The sequence below is a fragment of the Ailuropoda melanoleuca genome, chromosome 8 (genome assembly GCF_002007445.2).
Source record: "Ailuropoda melanoleuca isolate Jingjing chromosome 8, ASM200744v2, whole genome shotgun sequence".
NCBI classification, from domain to species: Eukaryota; Metazoa; Chordata; class Mammalia; order Carnivora; family Ursidae; genus Ailuropoda; species Ailuropoda melanoleuca.
In genome coordinates this window covers 69,991,870-70,009,423 of record NC_048225.1, presented here as the reverse complement: position 1 = coordinate 70,009,423, position 17,554 = coordinate 69,991,870, and the positions used below count along the sequence as shown (strand labels likewise).

At 42.4% G+C, this 17,554-nt stretch overlaps 1 protein-coding gene across 2 annotated transcripts in view; it reads left to right on the top strand.

Annotated features, from left to right (window-relative positions):
- The first annotated feature begins 1,166 nt into the window (after positions 1–1,166).
- The window catches only part of EXO1 (exonuclease 1), a 35,407-nt gene continuing 19,019 nt past the window's right edge, over positions 1,167–17,554 (top strand). Inside the window, exons 1-9 of one of the 2 annotated variants that reach the window (XM_034666662.1) lie at positions 1,167–1,334; positions 1,686–2,119; positions 3,008–3,181; positions 5,892–6,011; positions 8,920–9,043; positions 10,028–10,165; positions 11,102–11,314; positions 12,609–12,796; positions 13,458–13,554. In XM_034666662.1, the coding sequence (XP_034522553.1) occupies positions 3,021–3,181; positions 5,892–6,011; positions 8,920–9,043; positions 10,028–10,165; positions 11,102–11,314; positions 12,609–12,796; positions 13,458–13,554 (1,041 nt within the window). In that variant the 5' untranslated portion in view covers positions 1,167–1,334; positions 1,686–2,119; positions 3,008–3,020. The remainder of the gene's footprint in view (positions 1,335–1,685; positions 2,120–3,007; positions 3,182–5,891; positions 6,012–8,919; positions 9,044–10,027; positions 10,166–11,101; positions 11,315–12,608; positions 12,797–13,457; positions 13,555–17,554) is intronic. The other variant, XM_002918458.4, reaches the window with a different exon arrangement.

The following is a 17,554-nucleotide window of genomic DNA, read 5'->3' as shown; positions in this document are numbered from 1 at the left end:
GAACACACTCCCCGGTCTGGTCTCATTAAGGCCCTTGCCCAGTTTTTACCACAATATCCCTAAGGGAGGAGGACAGATACAAGGTCTAGAGTATCAGGAGGGCAGGAAGCCTCACCCCACTGACCACCAGAGTCCAAAATGTCTTTAAGATCTGTGCGCCATAGGGCTTGTTTTCATTATTTGGCTACAAAGCCCGCCCGCGCCCCTCAACCTCACCCCATTTAGGTCAAAGGTGAGCGAAGCTGGGCACTAGGTAAAGCGTAAGGACAGTTTGATCAGACTACACGATTGCGACAGGGAACAACAGTCCTGCTCCTAACTGATTTGTAGGGCCGGGGGAGGGTTGTTTTCCAGAGGCTGAGGGGCCCGGAGGGACGGAAAGAGGCTCCGCGGAGGCAGGCGGGTGAAATGACAGAACCAGGTTAGGGAGCAGTGTCAGCTGGGCGTGTGAACCAGCGACTGCCCAAGTCGGGGCTCCGACCCTCCTACAGACCGTGGAGACTGGCCATCAGGTGTAAACGGGAACCTCTGCGCAGCCCTGAGCCCTGAGGTTCCCCTGAATGCGCCCAAGGTCATCCTGGGGAAGCGGCCTCGAGCTGTTAGCGACTACGCTGGTGTTTTGTTCAAGCCTTTCTAGGCCGAAGGTGAGGCCCCGTGTAGAGGAGGGCTCACGGCCGCCGCGTGGGCAGAGTGTGGTCCCCGAGCGACCCCGTCCCGTCCTAGTCGAACTACTTCCTGACCGCCCCTCTCTGCCGTCCCGAAGGCTCCAGCAAGGCTCCAAAGACTACTGTAACTCAAGCCGCATCTTCTGTCTCCCACGCAGGGCTAAGAGCCTTGGGGTCAGCCGCACACCACAGGGACTAGGGGACTAATTTGCAGCAGTGATCTCTTTCAGGTTGTAAAAACCCGCACACAAACACGCGATGGCGCTCCTGAAACCACCGCAGCCCCGAAGGGAGGCCGCCGTCCCCGGAGAACTACAAGTCCCAGAAGCCCCCGCGAGGGAGAGCACGACCAACTTCCGGGAGCCGTTTCCCGTGAGCCAGCGGCTCGAGCGCCGCCCGCGCCTTCGGAAGGCCGCGCAGGGTCCAGGTCGGCAGCGGCGGCAGGGGTCGCGGGGCCGTGGCCACCATGGCTTCCGGCGAGGAGCGGGGCTCGGGTCCCGGAAGCGGAGGCCGCGAGAAGCGGGGCGGGCGCCGCGGGCTGGCGCGCTGGGGTCACTTCCGCTGGGGCGGGACCTCAGGCTCTCCCGCGCAAATTGAAAAGCCCTCGGGACGCGGTTGCCACCCGGCTCCGGGTGTTCCGCGCCGCCTGCCTCGGGCGCTCGGGCCCAGGTGAGTTGGGGCGTCGGGAGCGGGCGTCAGACCTCCGCACACCTGCCCTGGAGCGGACGGGGAGAGCCCTTCCCGGGAAGGGATCGGAGCGGGCTGTGCGTGGCCCGGGGTGGCGTCCCCCGGGACTCCGGTCGTGCAGGACCCGGAGGAGGGGGTCGGGCGGGGTCTTCCCGCCCCGGCCGCGGATCCCGAGCGCTGGTCGCGTGCAGACAGGGCCGAGGCCGCCCTGAGCGCAGGGACGGTCGCCCGCCGCACTCCTGCAGGCCTGCCGCCCCAGTCAGCAGCCCCGTTTTCACATGCCGTCCCGGCTCCTGCATGTGGAAAAGTGAATTTCTTCGTGATGTCTTGCAGGCGAAGGGAAGCGTGCCTTCTGGAATGGGCTTGCGGGCCCCTCGTGCACGGCCCGTGGACAGGAGTGAAGCGGTGAGGTCGCCGGCGTGGTCGTACCTCGCGTGTGGCAGGCGGGCGCCCTGAGATGATGCCAGCCCTGCGGCCCGCGGTCGTTCCCACTCCGCTACGAGGAGACGTTTAGGCAGCGAATTCACCTAGCTTAGAAGAGACGGGTTTCGCAAAATGTGTACGACCTCCGTTTCCCTCAAAGGGGGAGAAAACTCCCTTTAGAGGCGTTATCTGAGAGGTAGGCTAATTGCCTTTCTCAGACTGTGGCTTGAGGAACACCTGCGTCCAAATTACCTGCCTTAGTGAAGAGTCAGAATCCCCCACCCGGCTCCAAACCGGTGAATGCGCTGCTGTCCTGGAGCTCAGAGCTTTGATGCAGTATCAAGGTGAGGCTGACTTCTTACCCTGTTCTTTCTTCTTTTTCCCCCCCACACTTAATGTTTGCTGGGGGAGGTTTATGTTATGAAATGCTAAGCAGCTGTTCAGCCCCATTGCTTTTACTTTTTATCTTGAGGAGTGGGGATGGGGGGTGAGTGCTAGAGCTGACCCTTGAACCAGGGGGTTAGAACTGTGAGGGTCCACCTATTCGCGGATTTTTTCAATAAATGCAGTACAGTACGGGAAATGCATTTTCTTTGTGATTTTCTTAATGCCATTTTCTTCTCTCTAGCTTACTTTAAGAATACAGTATGCATATAACATACAAACTATGTGTTAACCGAGTTTATGTAATTGGTAAGGCTTCTGGCTACTAGTAGTTAAGTTTTGGGAGAGTCAAAATCATACGTGGATTTTCGACTGGGTGGGGGGTGGGTGCAAATACCCCCCTTCTTGTTCAAGGGTCAACTGTACTGCTTCAGAAAGTTCTGAGCCCACTCCAGAATATCTGTATAGAAGCGACTTAGGGGCTTCTCCCTGAGCCGAAGGGGGTATATCTTAACAATGCCTTTTTGGAGAGAGAGAGATTCATGCTCTTTCAGCACCTCCTGGGTGCCTAGGCTTGGAACACACGTTATGATTCCAAGTGGGAAAGCACTTTGGAAAAAATAGACCTATCAAGTGACATTAGAATTGGTGATTAATGTAAATATTCTAGACTGATTCTTGGCAGAGAGGAGCCCAGTGAAAGTATTAAAGAGCAGTGATTCTCAAATATCTAAGTTCGGTTGCTATATCAGTTTCCAAGCTCTTTTTCTTATTTTTCTAAAATTTTTGAGGAAATGTATTTTTCTCTAAATATTGCTGTTTTTCCTTTCTCCTCTTACATCCCATAGTTAGCTTGGCACTATGGGGATACACGGATTACTGCAGTTTATCAAAGACGCTTCTGAACCCATCCACGTGAGGAAGTATAAAGGACAGGCAGTGGCTGTGGATACATATTGTTGGCTTCACAAAGGAGCTATTGCTTGTGCTGAGAAACTAGCCAAAGGTGAACCTACCGATAAGTAAGTTTGGACCTTGTGTTAATTCTTTGCCAACTAAGAATCAGACCTATATTGGGATCGTTTTCATTCAATGCCAGGTTTATCAAGAAGTGAGACTGAGAAGATTGCCCAATCAGGAGCGACTACGTTCTGTGATGTTATCAAGACACCAATAAACAAAAACCAAACACTGTGTCCTTTATTCTTTACCTAAGAAACTGAGCCCTGTCTGCAAAACAAAGCAGTTGCTTCAAAGGGGCTTTTTACTTCTGCTTTACTTGGGGCCCAGAGTGGTGGGCCTTGCTGAGATCCAGTCATAACTATGACCTCATTTGAGGCATGTTCCATGGACTAAAATCTGTATTTTTTTACATGGAAACATTAGAAAAAGAAGCAAGTATAATTTCAGAACAGAGATTTTCCGGAGCGATTTGATCACTATTATGAATTTTCTTTTTTGCAATATGTAATTTATCTCCTATAGGAAAGGCTCCCGGATCTTGATATGACTTACTTAATCACAGTGAAAAATAGGTAAACTGTGTTAATGCATATTAACAGGGGAAGTCTTCATTGAATGGTGAATGTTTAGGGCTTTCATGCTTATCAAGTTAATTGGACCAAAAGTGACCTGGAACAGTACATGTAGGATCTGAAGGAGCCAGGGCCCTGCTGCCACTCCATCTGCTGGGATAATTTTTCTCTCTCTTTTTTTTTTTTTTTTTGAAGGCCATATCTTTTCTGCTGCTGAATTTGAATAGCAGCAGGTGGAGCTGAAGACTATAAGTTTTTCATTCTACCTGCAGTGTTTCTTTGAATAGTTCTTCAATAGTTCTCTAGTTTTTTTGTAATTCTTGGGGATTCTGAGATTTTTGACTAATTGGAAGACTTGTGGAAAATTTAGAAAATATCCTTTATTAAAGATGCCACTGCTGGGGTGCCTGGGTGGTGCAGTCCTTAAGTGTCTGCCTTCGGCTCAGGGCGTGATCTTGGGATCAAGCCCCGCATCGGGCTCCCTGCTCAGCGGGAAGCCTGCTTCTTCCTCTCCCACTCCCTCTGCTTGTGTTCCCTCTCTTGCTGCCTCTCTTTCTGTCAAATAGAGAAATAAAATCTTTAAAAAAAAAAAAAAAAAAAGATGCCACTGCTGAACTCCACAGACCTGCCGTGAAATTATTGAACTAAAAAGTTTCAGGACTTTCTACAAAGTATTGTGGACTTTAATTTTTTTTTTTCTCACAACAGCTAATAAGTCATATTTGATAGAGTTTATTTTTCCTTTCTTATCTACTTTTGGGTGGGGATATTAACCAGAAAAGTTCAGAAAATTGGGGTAAATGTATGATAAGCCTTTATGGCCGTTATAAGGAACCAAGTAGATTTAATAAGCTGACCTGTGAAGATTTCTGCATCAGGTGTCCGATGTTTGTATTCTGTCTGGTTAAAGAATATGTGAATTTTCTTTAAGATTTATTATGATTTTATATTTGCTTTCCCCTATTTTTTATGATACTTCATTAGTAGGCCCAGAATTAGTACAAAGTCACTGTTCTGTAGACCAATGCATGTCTGTTGTCACTGGTTCACAATAAAAAGAAGGACCACATAGTTTTTCATTAAGATATGTGATTTAAAAGATTATCCTTTAATAATATGTTAATTTCTGTTCTTTAGTTAAAATATCCTTTTCTTTATAAATGATAGAAGTTGTAATGTGGCACTTTTTGTTAATTGTCTTGCTGGAATAACAAAACTAAATGCAATACATGATTCTTGTTTGGATCCTAGACTGTTGGGGGGTGGGTAACGTAGCAATGCTGTGCTGCAGCCAAGTCCTCCCAGTTCAGCATGTGCTGACCCCGCATTGGTAGTTTATTCACCATTGTAGTATATTCGTGTCAGGGAGATTGACAAATGCCACAGAGCAGGCACCCCTTCCCCCAGAACTAGTTGTTAAACCTTCACTAGCACACCACTGGTTACGAGAAATACCGGGACACTTGGACAAAGTTTAATATAGACTGTATATTAGATGATATTTTGCTGCTTTTAAATATCTTGGGTGTGGTAATGGTATTGTTGGAGGAATCAGATATTTATCGTACTATTCTTTCAAATTTTCAGTAGGTTTGAAATTTTTCAAAGCAAAAAAAAAAAAATAGGGGAAAAAGGCATGATTTGGAACCACAGAATATCGGAACTGGAAGGGATGTCGAAGTCTTCTCATCTGCAGAGGAGAAAAGCAGGGTTTGCTGTGTCAAATACTCATCAACTGTCCTATAGACCGTTAGGATCCAAGGCAGGATTTGAACCCAAGTCTAAATTAGAGTTTCCATTTCCTGTGAAAGCATTTGCTTCAAAAAAAATAGTAGGGGCGCCTGGGTGGCACAGCGGTTAAGCGTCTGCCTTCGGCTCAGGGCGTGATCCCGGCGTTATGATCGAGCCCCACATCAGGCTCCTCCGCTGTGAGCCTGCTTCTTCCTCTCCCACTCCCCCTGCTTGTGTTCCCTCTCTCGCTGGCTGTCTCTATCTCTGTCAAATAAATAAATAAAATCTTTAAAAAAAAAAAAGAAAGTAGCATAGTGGTAATGAGAATAAAAAAGATGGTTTTATTTAAAAAAAAAAATAGTAAAAACCTTCTCTTTTCATAATCTGTCTCATCTGGTTTTAAGAAGAGCAGAAGTATTACCTTACGAGATGCTGCATCTAAATGCATTCTCCTTTATTTTCATAGGTATGTAGGATTTTGTATGAAGTTCGTAAATATGTTACTCTCTCATGGGATCAAGCCTATTCTCATATTTGATGGATGTACTTTACCTTCTAAAAAGGAAGTGGAAAAGTCTAGAAGAGAGTAAGTTGATTCTTTATTGACTCTCTAATTTAATTGCATTAAAGTCTGATGCTGTAGTCTGTATACCAGTTTTGTTAAATTTTAGTTTGTTGAGGCTTGCTTTATAGCCTAGCACTTGAACAAATTTCTTTAAACGTTTCTTGTGCGCTGGAAAGGAATGTGTATTCTCCAGTTATTAAGAGGAGGATTGTGTATCTGTCCAGTAAGTCAAGCTTAGTGATTATGGTGCTCAAATCTGTATCTTTACTGTTTTGTTTTTTGTCTGTTTTTTTATTTGTGTCTACTTATTGATAAATTACTGAGAAAAGTATGTTACAATTTGGTAGTGGATTTGTCATTTACCTTACAGTTCTTGTCCACTTTTTGTTTTGTTTATTTTGAAGTGATTTTATTGGTTGCATTCAAGTTTACAATAAGTTACATTTTTGTGGTAAATTGAAAGAATATGTAGTGACTCTTTTAATCTCTAGTTATGCTTTTTATTCCTAAAGTCTATTCTGTCTGATATTAGCATACCCATAACTTTCTTCTATGTTTCTACTTTTTTTTTTTATTTGTTCACCTTTAGCTTTACTACATCATTGGTTTTTAGGTTTTCCTCTTATAAAGAACACATAACCGTGTGTTTGTGTGTGTGTGTGTGTTTTAAGATTTATTTATTTGAGAGAACACTTGTGCTTGAGTGGGGAGAGGGGAAGAAGGAGAGAGAGAATCTAGAGCAGACTCCCCGCTGAGTGGGGAGCCCACCTGCGCATGGCTGGATCTCAAGATCCTGAGCCAAAATCAAGAGTCAACCACTTAACCAACTGAGCCACCCAAGACACCCCATGTTTTGTTTGTTTATATCCATTCTGTCGATCTTTGCCACTTTTTGAAAAATCGTTTAAATGGAGAGTTTGTTCCTTTTACATTGACCATTAAGTACTAATATATTTTAATACATTATTTCTCTTAGTATTTTACATTTGTCTTCTCTCTCTCTCTCTCTCTCTTTCTCTGTTTTTTTGTGTTTTGTGGTTTTGGTTTGTTTTTTTTTGTTTGTTTGTTTTTGCTTTTGTTTTGTTTTGTTTTTGGTAACTCCTGCCTTGTTTGACTTCTGAATTGATTGTTTTTCCACCCTTATTATATTGCCTCTTGTTTCTAGTTGAAAAATGATGCATTCTGTTTCTCTTCTTTTAATAGTTACCCTAGAAATTTTATTCATATTTAACAGATTCTAGTTATTTTATAACAACAGACCTTAGAAGGGATTTCCGTATTTTAATAAAGCAGCTATGCCACCTCATTCATCCTGTATTTGTTCTTAGGTCCAGGTGTCAGTGTTTTATATAGGAAAGACCACTGGGCTTAGTTGTGAAAGGTAGTGTGAGTCACACCCAGGTAGCGGTAAGCCTCGCTGAGAGCATTCTGTTAGGGGGCTGCTTTCCTGGTTTTGCTCTCTCTGGGCCTAGAATCAGGTTAGAGTTTTTCCCATCTAGGTTTTTCAATCTAGCTGACTTGGAGGGCTCTTCTTCTTTTTTTTAAATTTTTTAATTAATTGATTTTTGATTAATTTTTAATTAATTTTTTTAATTCCAGTATAGTTAACATACAGTGTGATATCAGTTTCAGGTTGGAGTTCTCTGATTCTTAAAGCCAGAACTTTATAAAGTTTATTTACAAAGGAGTAACTGAAATTGTCTGAGCCCACATTCTGTTACAAATAATGTACAGTTTACTAAATATACTCTTACTATAAAAAATTAGTTGTTTCTAGGTTAGTTCTAAAAGGATGGGTGACAGTCCAAACTAGTTGGCTAAGGGACTGATACAAACCAGATCCCACCTGGGGGTCCCACACTATGTTCTTAATTCTAATTGCAGATATTTATTCACTTTCTCTTGCTAAGCTTAAAAACAGCTTAAAAAAAAAAAAAGTTACAGCTGTCTGTCTCTGACCAGTTCTTTGTCTTTCCCTGTGCCACTGTAGCAGTGGGAGAGACACTTAAAATCCTTTTCTACAAGTCTCTTCATCTGTGGAGCCCAGTCTAAAAGTGGAACTAGGGAATTTGTGTGTGTGTGTGTGAACAGTTACTTACAGATCAAAGCCTCACGAGTTCTGACTGATGCCCAGCTCAGACTCACGACTGCAGGGTTTCTGCTTCTTCTGTAATGCGTCTTTATCTCCTTTCTTCCATACTGAGAATCCTTACTTTCAAGGGCACAGGAGGAATGAAGTCATAGTATCTTACAATCACTCATTTGTATTATCCCAAAATAAGTACAAGTATTTTATTACGCTCAACAGTAGATTCAGAATAAAATACTGATATTACCACTACCAGTAGGATTATTGAGAAGTTAAAATTTCTTCCTTTGCATATGCTCTCTCTTTTCTCATTTTAAAAGTAGCAGTTCTGTATTGTTAGAACGTGTACTGTCACTGTCTCCTTTTAACTGTATTTAGTATTGGTTCTACAAATGACATATTTGCTTGTTATAGACAGTTCTAATGCAGATGTTATTTTGTGTTTTTCTGAAATTTGTTCTCTAGTAGATCCCACAAGCTGACAGAAACGGTATTTCTCAAGTTCTTCATGTGTCGATAAAGGTGCATCTTTATGCTTGAAAGTTAGTTTTGATGGTGTGAAAGCCTTGACTCGGGTTTTCTTAAGAGTCTTAGTTACTCTATTTTCTTGTTGACATAAAGCATTGCTCTGGAAGTCTGAGGATAAGCTTATGGGTGCATGCCTTATAAATCGCTTGTGTTCCTTTTACCTAGAAGCCCAAAAGATCTGGCTCATGTTCTCAGGGACCTGGTAAACACTATCAGATGAGTCAAACTTTTTTTTCCCCAAAGGAAAATTTCTTGGATTACCGTTTTATTATGGTTTCCTGAGTCAGCCTCTTGACTTTCCTCCCCTTGCAGAAGACGACAAGCCAACCTTCTTAAGGGAAAGCAGCTTCTTCGTGAGGGCAAAGTCTCAGAAGCCAGAGAATGTTTTACCCGCTCTATCAATATCACACATGCGATGGCCCACAAAGTTATTAAAGTAAGCCAAGTGAGAAATAAAGTCAAAGTAACAAGTGGCTAAGTTCATCAAAGCTAGTTATGAGTCATTTACTGATGGGAGAGCAAGAAGGTGAAGGGAGGGAAATTACTCTGGCCTAACCTCAGGAAGGGGCAGGTCTCAGGGAGAACGGAGCAGTATCTTTCAGCAGAGGAGACGGGTCCCAACAGCCTCCAAGGGAGAAATCCTGGGACTAAGGGATACTCTCCCTTCCTACATAAGTGACTATTTGAGCTCGGTGGGCACCTTGTTCCATAGAGATGGAAGGGATGGTTCCTAGAGGGCCAGTCTCACCCCGATGCCATGTAGTCGTCAGCACTTACCACCTCCACTCTTGATGGCCGTGGGATCTGTCGAACCAGCCTCCCTGGCTCAGGACCTCTCGGACCCCTAGTCTCCTCAACCTGCTTCTGCCTAGAAGCTTCTTCTCACCGTAGATCTTCCACGGCTGGCAGCCGCGGCCCTCAGATCCCCTTCTTCAGGCCTCTGTTCAAACGGCTTGGTAATCCTGGGAAAATAAGTATAGTGATTAAATTCTGTAGTTTTATCAAAACAGTATCAGGTAGACTTTTGTAGTCTGAAAAGAAAGCATGTTATTTTTATGGGAAAATACATTCAGAGCTCCAGACAGATGTCTCCTATGCCTTTGGAGCGTAGCTGTTCTTACGATGCAAGCTTTCTGCAATTTGAAATAATTAAGTTTTCTGGCTTGTAGTTGTTTCTCTCCTTCTGAATATACAGCAGTATTTTCTCCTATAAATTGATTTTTTTAAAAAAGAAGCCTTTGTGGCTATATGATTAGTTCAATATATGCCAGGACTAAAGGTAGAAAAAACTACCCCAAAGGAAGTAATTTCTGAAAATAACACGATCATGTACGTGGTGTTGCGGCTGGTAATGAGATGGGAGGTCGTTGAGTGCTTTCTAGATGCTGTGCTGCAGATTGACCGTGACCTTCTCTGGCAGGCCGCTCGGTCGCAGGGAGTAGATTGTCTTGTGGCTCCGTACGAAGCGGATGCGCAGTTGGCCTATCTCAACAAAGCTGGTATCGTACAGGCCATAGTCACAGAGGACTCGGACCTCCTCGCTTTTGGCTGTAAAAAGGTACTTGACTACAACTACCATATGCTGCTTTATGTGCAGTTGGAAGTAAGGTTTTTCCTCTCCAGGAATCATTATTTAATACCTGCAGCTAATATCTACTTACAATGCTAATAATTATTTTAATTTAAATGAAAAGAGCAGTTTTGCTGCTTGACATTTATGTAATCTGGACACTTTTTCAGGATAAGCCCTTTAGGTTAGAAAGTCTCGTTCTTTTATCCAAATTCAATAGGGTGTAGATTTACTATTCTTAATTTTGGTATAATTTATATGCTTTACATTTTTCAATAAGGTGAGATAAATAACTTATCCAACCGGATGCTTTGCAGTTATTTAGAATTATGTATAAAACTGTTTAATGGAAAATTTTATCATGATATAACAAGGGGAGAATTAAGATACGAAACTACAAGATCTCATTTTTGTTACTGCCAATGTTACTTATAGCATTTATTCATAGATTTTTCATATTTCATAGATGACTAGAAGGATCTGTCAAAGGGTTAATACTGGGTAACAGTCATAGATGAGAGATGTCAGGCAACTTCTGTTTTCTTCCTGAATTTCCATGTTCTCCAGATTTTCCATGATGAACATGTATTCCTTTAAGAATAAGAAAAAGGATTATTGTATAAATTGCTCTTTGATCTCCATGACAACCCTGGATGTCAGTGGGAGGCATGAAGTGCAGAAAGGGCATTCTTTCTCCCAGAGTCAGAACAAGGACGTCCAGGCGCACGACCTGGTCTGTCATCGTCTGTGCTTCAGGTTATTTGCAGGTTTCACAGTAATTAACTGGCCTGCCTATCTCTCCTCTCTCTCAGTGCGCTGGTGAAGAACAAGAAAGAATTCTTGGTAATATCGCAGTGGATTGATTAGATAATGAAAAATTAAAATGACCCTTATGGGCATTAACAATTTCCCTTCCTTTTGAAGGTGATTTTAAAAATGGACCAGTTTGGAAATGGACTAGAAATTGACCAGGCGCGGCTGGGCATGTGCAGACAGCTCGGGGACGTGTTCACAGAGGAGAAGTTCCGCTACATGTGCATCCTGTCGGGCTGCGACTACCTCTCCTCGCTGCGTGGGATTGGCTTAGCAAAGGCCTGCAAAGTGCTAAGGCTGGCCAGTAATCCAGACATCGTGAAGGTAAGAGGGAGTCGCCCAGTGTCCCGTTCGGTTTCCGGAGCGTTTCTTACATCATGGGTAAACCCTTCAAAATATGAATCTTAAATATTCTATCCTGTCAGTAGCCCATATTGTGTTACCAAAAGGACAAGATGACTAAAACACTAGAATTTTGCTTTTGGCAACTGATGGACCTGCTTTAAGCAATTGGCAAAATTTTTTAAATGAAGACTAATGTAAAGAGATTTAAGGGCAAAATGTTCTAGATAGAATTAATGTTAAAACGTATAATCTTTCAATTTCTGTCCTGTTCTCTGTAGTGGTGGCTCTCAAGTTTTTTGGTCTCAGGATCCCTTTACACTCTTTAAAGTTCTTGGTGGCAATAATTTTTGTTAAATGGGGTATAGCTGTTGATATTTACTGAATCAAATTCAAAGATAAAATGTTTGTTAATTTAAAGCTAATAAAAATAAATTCATTACATGTTAGCATATATAGTATGTTTTAATGAAAAATAGCCGTGTCTTCTGAAAACGTGAAAGTTATGACAGGAATTGCACATTTATGTAAATCTCTTTCACATGGCTTGATAGAGGACAGTTGGGTTCTCCTGCCTACTTCCTCTGACGCAGTATCACGTGTCCTGTGTCCCCCCAAAACTGAGACACCTGCATCATCGCTCTATCGCTTCTCTGATATCTTTACCTTAAAAAAAAAACAACAAAAAAACAGCATCCGTTGAAGCAGCTCATCTCGCCACCGCAGCCCCAGTCCCCTTGGGTGGTCATCCGGCGGGGGTGGTGGTGGAGCTGGGAAGGGAGCTGCGTGCACAGAGCAGCTGGTGACTCCAGGGCCACCGGCTTCTGCTATGTGGCTCTCCCCTTCTTCGTCCGTGAGTGTGTTAGGAAGTATTTAAACCACTACCAGCTTTAATCATCCATGACTCTAACAGAAGTTAGAATGTCGACTTCATTTTTAATTCTCAGGTTTTGTATGTTCGTATTTTGGGTTTTGGATGGAAGGGACTTTGAGGGCGAGGACTGTGTCTTAATGTCACACCTGGGAATATAAACTGGATGTGTAACTGACTTGTTCATTGGGTTAATAATAGAAAAATCGAAGAAAATACTGTTACAAAGACAGTTTTTAGTGATACGACATGGGTGTGTTTGCTGGTAGAGGCTTTCAAAGCAGATAAAATCAGTTGATTTTCTGTCTCTCCTCAGCCTCCTCTAATGTGAACCAGTTGATCTTGGTGATACTCCCTATTCTGTATTTGCAGATAACTAGTAAATGTTTTTACATCCATTATTAGGTTATCAAGAAAATTGGACACTATCTTAAGATGAATATAACAGTCCCAGAGGATTACATTGAAGGATTTATCAGAGCCAACAATACCTTCCTTTATCAGCTAGTTTTTGATCCCATCGGAAGGAAACTCATCCCTCTGAATGCCTACGAAGATGACATTGATCCTGAAACACTAAGCTACGCTGGGCAGTATCCTTTTTGAACCAGAATAGTAGAATGTCACACTTCCATATGTTTATGGTGATATTCTTGGCAAGGCGTTCAATAAAAGCCTGCAGATTGTTTCTTGTTTTCTCTTTTATACTGAGTCCTATGTTTTGCATTGTAATGAGCATGCTGGTGACACTTCAGAGCCCCTTTTTGCTGATAAACCTGCGACTCACTCACTGTAACGTGCTCATTACTTAGGTGGCCTTGACAGGAGCACGTACTGACTCCGTTGCTTAAGCCGCACATTCCAAAGGTGCCACTTCTTGACCAGCAAGTGCCACTTCCTAGGAAGGGCATTGTGGACGTGTGAGCACACCGGCTGACCTTGCCCTGCTCCTAGCCCCCGGCTGCCCGCACACAGGCTGATTCGGAGCCGAGAGTCACGTGGCCGGTGGCCAGGACTCCCTCTCCATCTCCCTTGGAAGGGTTTTGTTTCCAAAGACAGCCAGCTCCTGCAGTGACAAGTAGAACCTAGTAAATGACACCTGCGGTTTCAGTCATGCCAAGTGTAGAAAGTAAGGAGGATGTGCTGAGGTCCTAAGCCTGAAGAGTTTCCATGACGGTAGAGTACACCTTCGGTCTTACTGCACTGTTGTTCGCTGTTAATAATGGCGTTTTTTCCTTAATCTTACCAACCAAGGTATTTTGATGATTCCGTAGCTCTCCAGATAGCCCTTGGAAATAAAGATATAAACACTTTGGAACAGATTGATGACTACAATCCAGACACTGCTGCGGTAACATCTTAAGGACTTACTTCTTCTTTTTAATGACTTCACTTTTAGAGAGCACGTTTTAATTACATCTCAGGAACTCTGACTAGAAGATTTTTATTTTTATTTTATTTATTTGAGAGAGAGGGAGCATGAGCAGAGAGAGAGGGAGAAGCAGATTCCCTGCTGATCAGGGAGCTGGAGGGGGGGCTCGATCCCAGAACCCTGGGATCATGACCTGAGCTGAAGGCAGACACTTCACCAACTGAGCCACCCAGACACCCAGGAACTGTGACTAAAGGCAAATCTTCATTTAGTAAACATCTTCTGAGCATCTCTATATCCCAGCACTGTGCAGAGGGTGGGTTTAAAACAACTTAATGATGGAGAAATTGTCTGTCTTAGAATATAGATATATTGGTTAATTTCCTTAAATTAAAAAGCAACCAAGTGATATATCGCCAGACCTTTAGACATGAACATTTCGCCTGAATCTACAAGCATTTGATGCCTTCCTTTCTTCTCGTCCCACCCCATTTGCCTCGGACATTTGGCATAGTTGAAGGTTCAAACCTAGAAACGCTGCCATTGGAAGTAAATGCTGTTTTCTCACGCATTCACGAGCATGGCACAAATATTAACAGAACGCCCCAGCGCTGTGTCCCTGAGCCCTTTCCTATTCACTTTTCCCCAGTTGTGTATATCCCTTCTGACACACTTCCCCACCGTTCTCTCCTTTCCCACATTGTTCTCTTTTCTGTTCATATTTATTCCTTAAGTAAGTTCTGATGACATTATCTTATTTATGCAGATAACTCTCACATCTTTAACCTAATGTCTAGCCTAGTAACAGCTGCATAATTCTAAATGTTTCTTGGATCTCTACGTAAATGATTTCCTATAACCTTAAATCTATCCATAGTCCAAAGAATTCCTTAACAGCTTTCCTTAGTGACATTTCTCCTTTTTAGCCCTTACTGCTGCCTAACTTACGTCTCCGTAGTTTACTTTGTGATTCTTCCCAGCAGGGTATAATTCTCATAAAGACAGTGCTTTATGAACTTCACTACTATATTATATTTACCACGTTTTTTGTTGAAGGAATGATATCAGTTACATGATCTCTTTCATTCTCAGAATAGAAAACTTGGAAATAAAGGTGGGCATCTCTTTCATTGCTAAGTCCTTTTGCTTCTTTTCGTTCTGAGTGACAGTTTCTTCTTTGTCTTAGCTTCCAGTCTAATTCGGGTCTTTCTACGCTTGCTCGCTAGTTCAGTTCTTGACTGAGCATTATTACTCACTATAACAAGCATAGGTTAGCGAGTGTTCTGGAATATAAAAAAAAAATAAAATATAACTCTTCCTCAGGTGCTCATTGCCTTGGGAGAGGGAGATGTGTTTGTATACATACAAATGTGGGAATTTCTGTAATAGAGATGTATTCTAGGCTCCATGAGAAAGGGGGCAAGAACATTATGCTCATCAGCTCAAATCATGTAGCCCTTAACTCAGGTTGTTCTTTCCTCTTTTATTTCCTTTTCTAGAACTTCTCTTAATTAGATGTGGTATTTCCTAGTCTTTGACTTTTTCTGTTTTATTCATGTGGAAATGCTTGTCTTTTTTTTTTTCTTCAGTAAAACTTTGTACTATTCAGTAGAGTAGCCCGTAGCTACATGTTACTATTTAAATTAATTCACATTGAATAATTTTTAAATTTTAGTTCTTCAGTTACGTTGGCCACCTTGCGAGTGGCTAACCATATTGGACAGAACAGAACATTTCTGTCACTGCTGAAAATTCTGTAAAATTTTTTCTACTATCATTTTCTTATGTAAGGGTGCTTTCTTTAATCATACTTTTTTAAAGATTCTGTGTCATGGGGGTGCCTGGGTGGCTCAGTCGGTTAAGCATCTTCCTTTGGCTCGGGTCATGATCCCAGGGTCCTGGGGTAGAGCCCTGCTTCGGTCTTCCTGCTCAGCAGGGAGTCTGCTTCTCCCTCTCCCTCTGCCTGCTGCTCCCTCTGCTTGTGCTCTCTCTCTGACAAATAAATAAATAAAATCTTAAAAAAAAAAAAAAAGATTGTAATGGATCTCTCTGAGAATATCAGTTATAATTTCTTGCACATTTTCTGCCGTTCTCTGCATTCTGTTTGCTCTGAATTGGTTTTTTTCTACTTGTTTTGGCCTTTTCTCTTTCATGGTGGAGACTTACTTCGAACATCTGAAGCTTCTTGTCTAGCTGTTCCTGTTTGAGAGAGACACTGAGCAGCTGGAGAAGATGTGTGAATGACTGGGACTTATAATCTTGGGCTTTACTCTTTGGTGGTCTGGTTGCCAAAAAGCTGGCTTGATTTTGTTTTCTCTGCACAGTTCCATTTTTCCAGAAAGGGATCCTCCAGTTTCTACTTAGGACATGTATACGTGGCAGTTTGTATTTTGAGAACAGGTTAGGGAAGGACAGTTGGGGTGGGCCTTTCATTTGACCTCTGTCTTCAGACAAATGGATTTTCCCATCTTCTGAAGTGCCTGCTGTTTCCGGGTTTCACCTGACCAGTTGCTCTGGTTCTGAAGGCAGGTAGATGAGTTGACTGTAAGGTCAGGTGGAAGATAAGGGCCCAGGGGTCAAATAATCCCTTTCTTAGCCCTTCCCCATATGCGGCCTGCATGGTACCTGGTGCCTTAAATCCCTGAGCTTTTCTCATGTTTGTGTAGGTGAAATTGACTCCCCTTTGGGATTCTTTTCTGCAGACACTTGGGCTTGATCCCTCTTCTGCTAAGTTCTTAAAATTTCTCTGTACTCTGTCTTCACTTTGGTTTGGACCATACAGCTATCTCCCAATTTTACTGCAGATCGAGTTTATCTGCTTATTGTTTTGGGGAGATGGTAATCAAAGGAAGGGGACTGAAAAGTGTTTACTCCGCAGTCTTCTTTACACATTTGAATTACTGCTGCTATTATAATTTCATCAGGAATGATTCTTAAGTTATTCTTTTGTCTCAGAAGCTTTAAAAGAGTTGGTTGTGTTGAATATGTCCAGACATAACGAGAGTGTTGTGGCTCAGTAAGAGTACCACCCTTTGCAGAGAAATTTCTGTAGGAACCATGAGTTGTACCAAACTAATTCATTCTTTTTGTTTATCTAAAATTTGTCCTCCCAGGCTGGCTTTCTACTTGCCTGCTTCAGTAAAACCATCAATGGGATCTAATGCCATGAGTTATTATTGTGCTTAAGCTGTTTTTCATAACCATTCACTCAATTATTCTGAATAACCTTCCTTGTTAATTTTGAAAGCAAAGTATCCTGAATGTCACCTTGTTTTATTTTTATCGTTTCTTTAAGTGAGAGGCTTCGATTAGATTCCAAGTTTAGGTGGGATTTTTGTCGAGTGGAATTCATGCCCTAAGTACCAACATTTTTTTATGCCTTTGTTAATTTTTCCCTTTGCCTCTCTGCTCTATTAGAATATCATTGCTATCCTTTTAATAGATCACATATTACAACATGTTGTCATTGTGAATAACTTATATTAGCATTAAGAATGATTGCATACCAGCGCTTTCTGGCAATAAGTCTCTTTCTCAGAGAAAGTTTTATTCAAGACTCAGTGTAGATCCAGGTAGCTTTCTGTCTGTCCGTATTGTCCACTACAGATGACACCAAGTATGGGTCACATGGAAACTAGAGTTTTAAATTAGATCATTTTGGGGACACCCGGGTGGCTCAGTCAGGTAAGCGTCTGCCTTCAGCTCAGCTCATGATCTCAGGGTCCTAGGATCAAACCCCACATCAGGCTCTCTGCTCAGTGGGGAGTCTGCTTGTCCCTCTCCCTCCTTTCCCTCTGTGTTCTCGCTTTTCCCTCTCTCTTTCTTTCTCTCTCAAATAAATAAATAATCTTTTTAAAAAATAAAAATAAATTAGATCGTTTTGGTTTAAATTCAACCAGACTTTAGAGATGGGACGGCTGTTTACCGTAAATATATGGTTTTATGGTTTTAATGATCAGGTTCTGTATAAAGGGTAAGT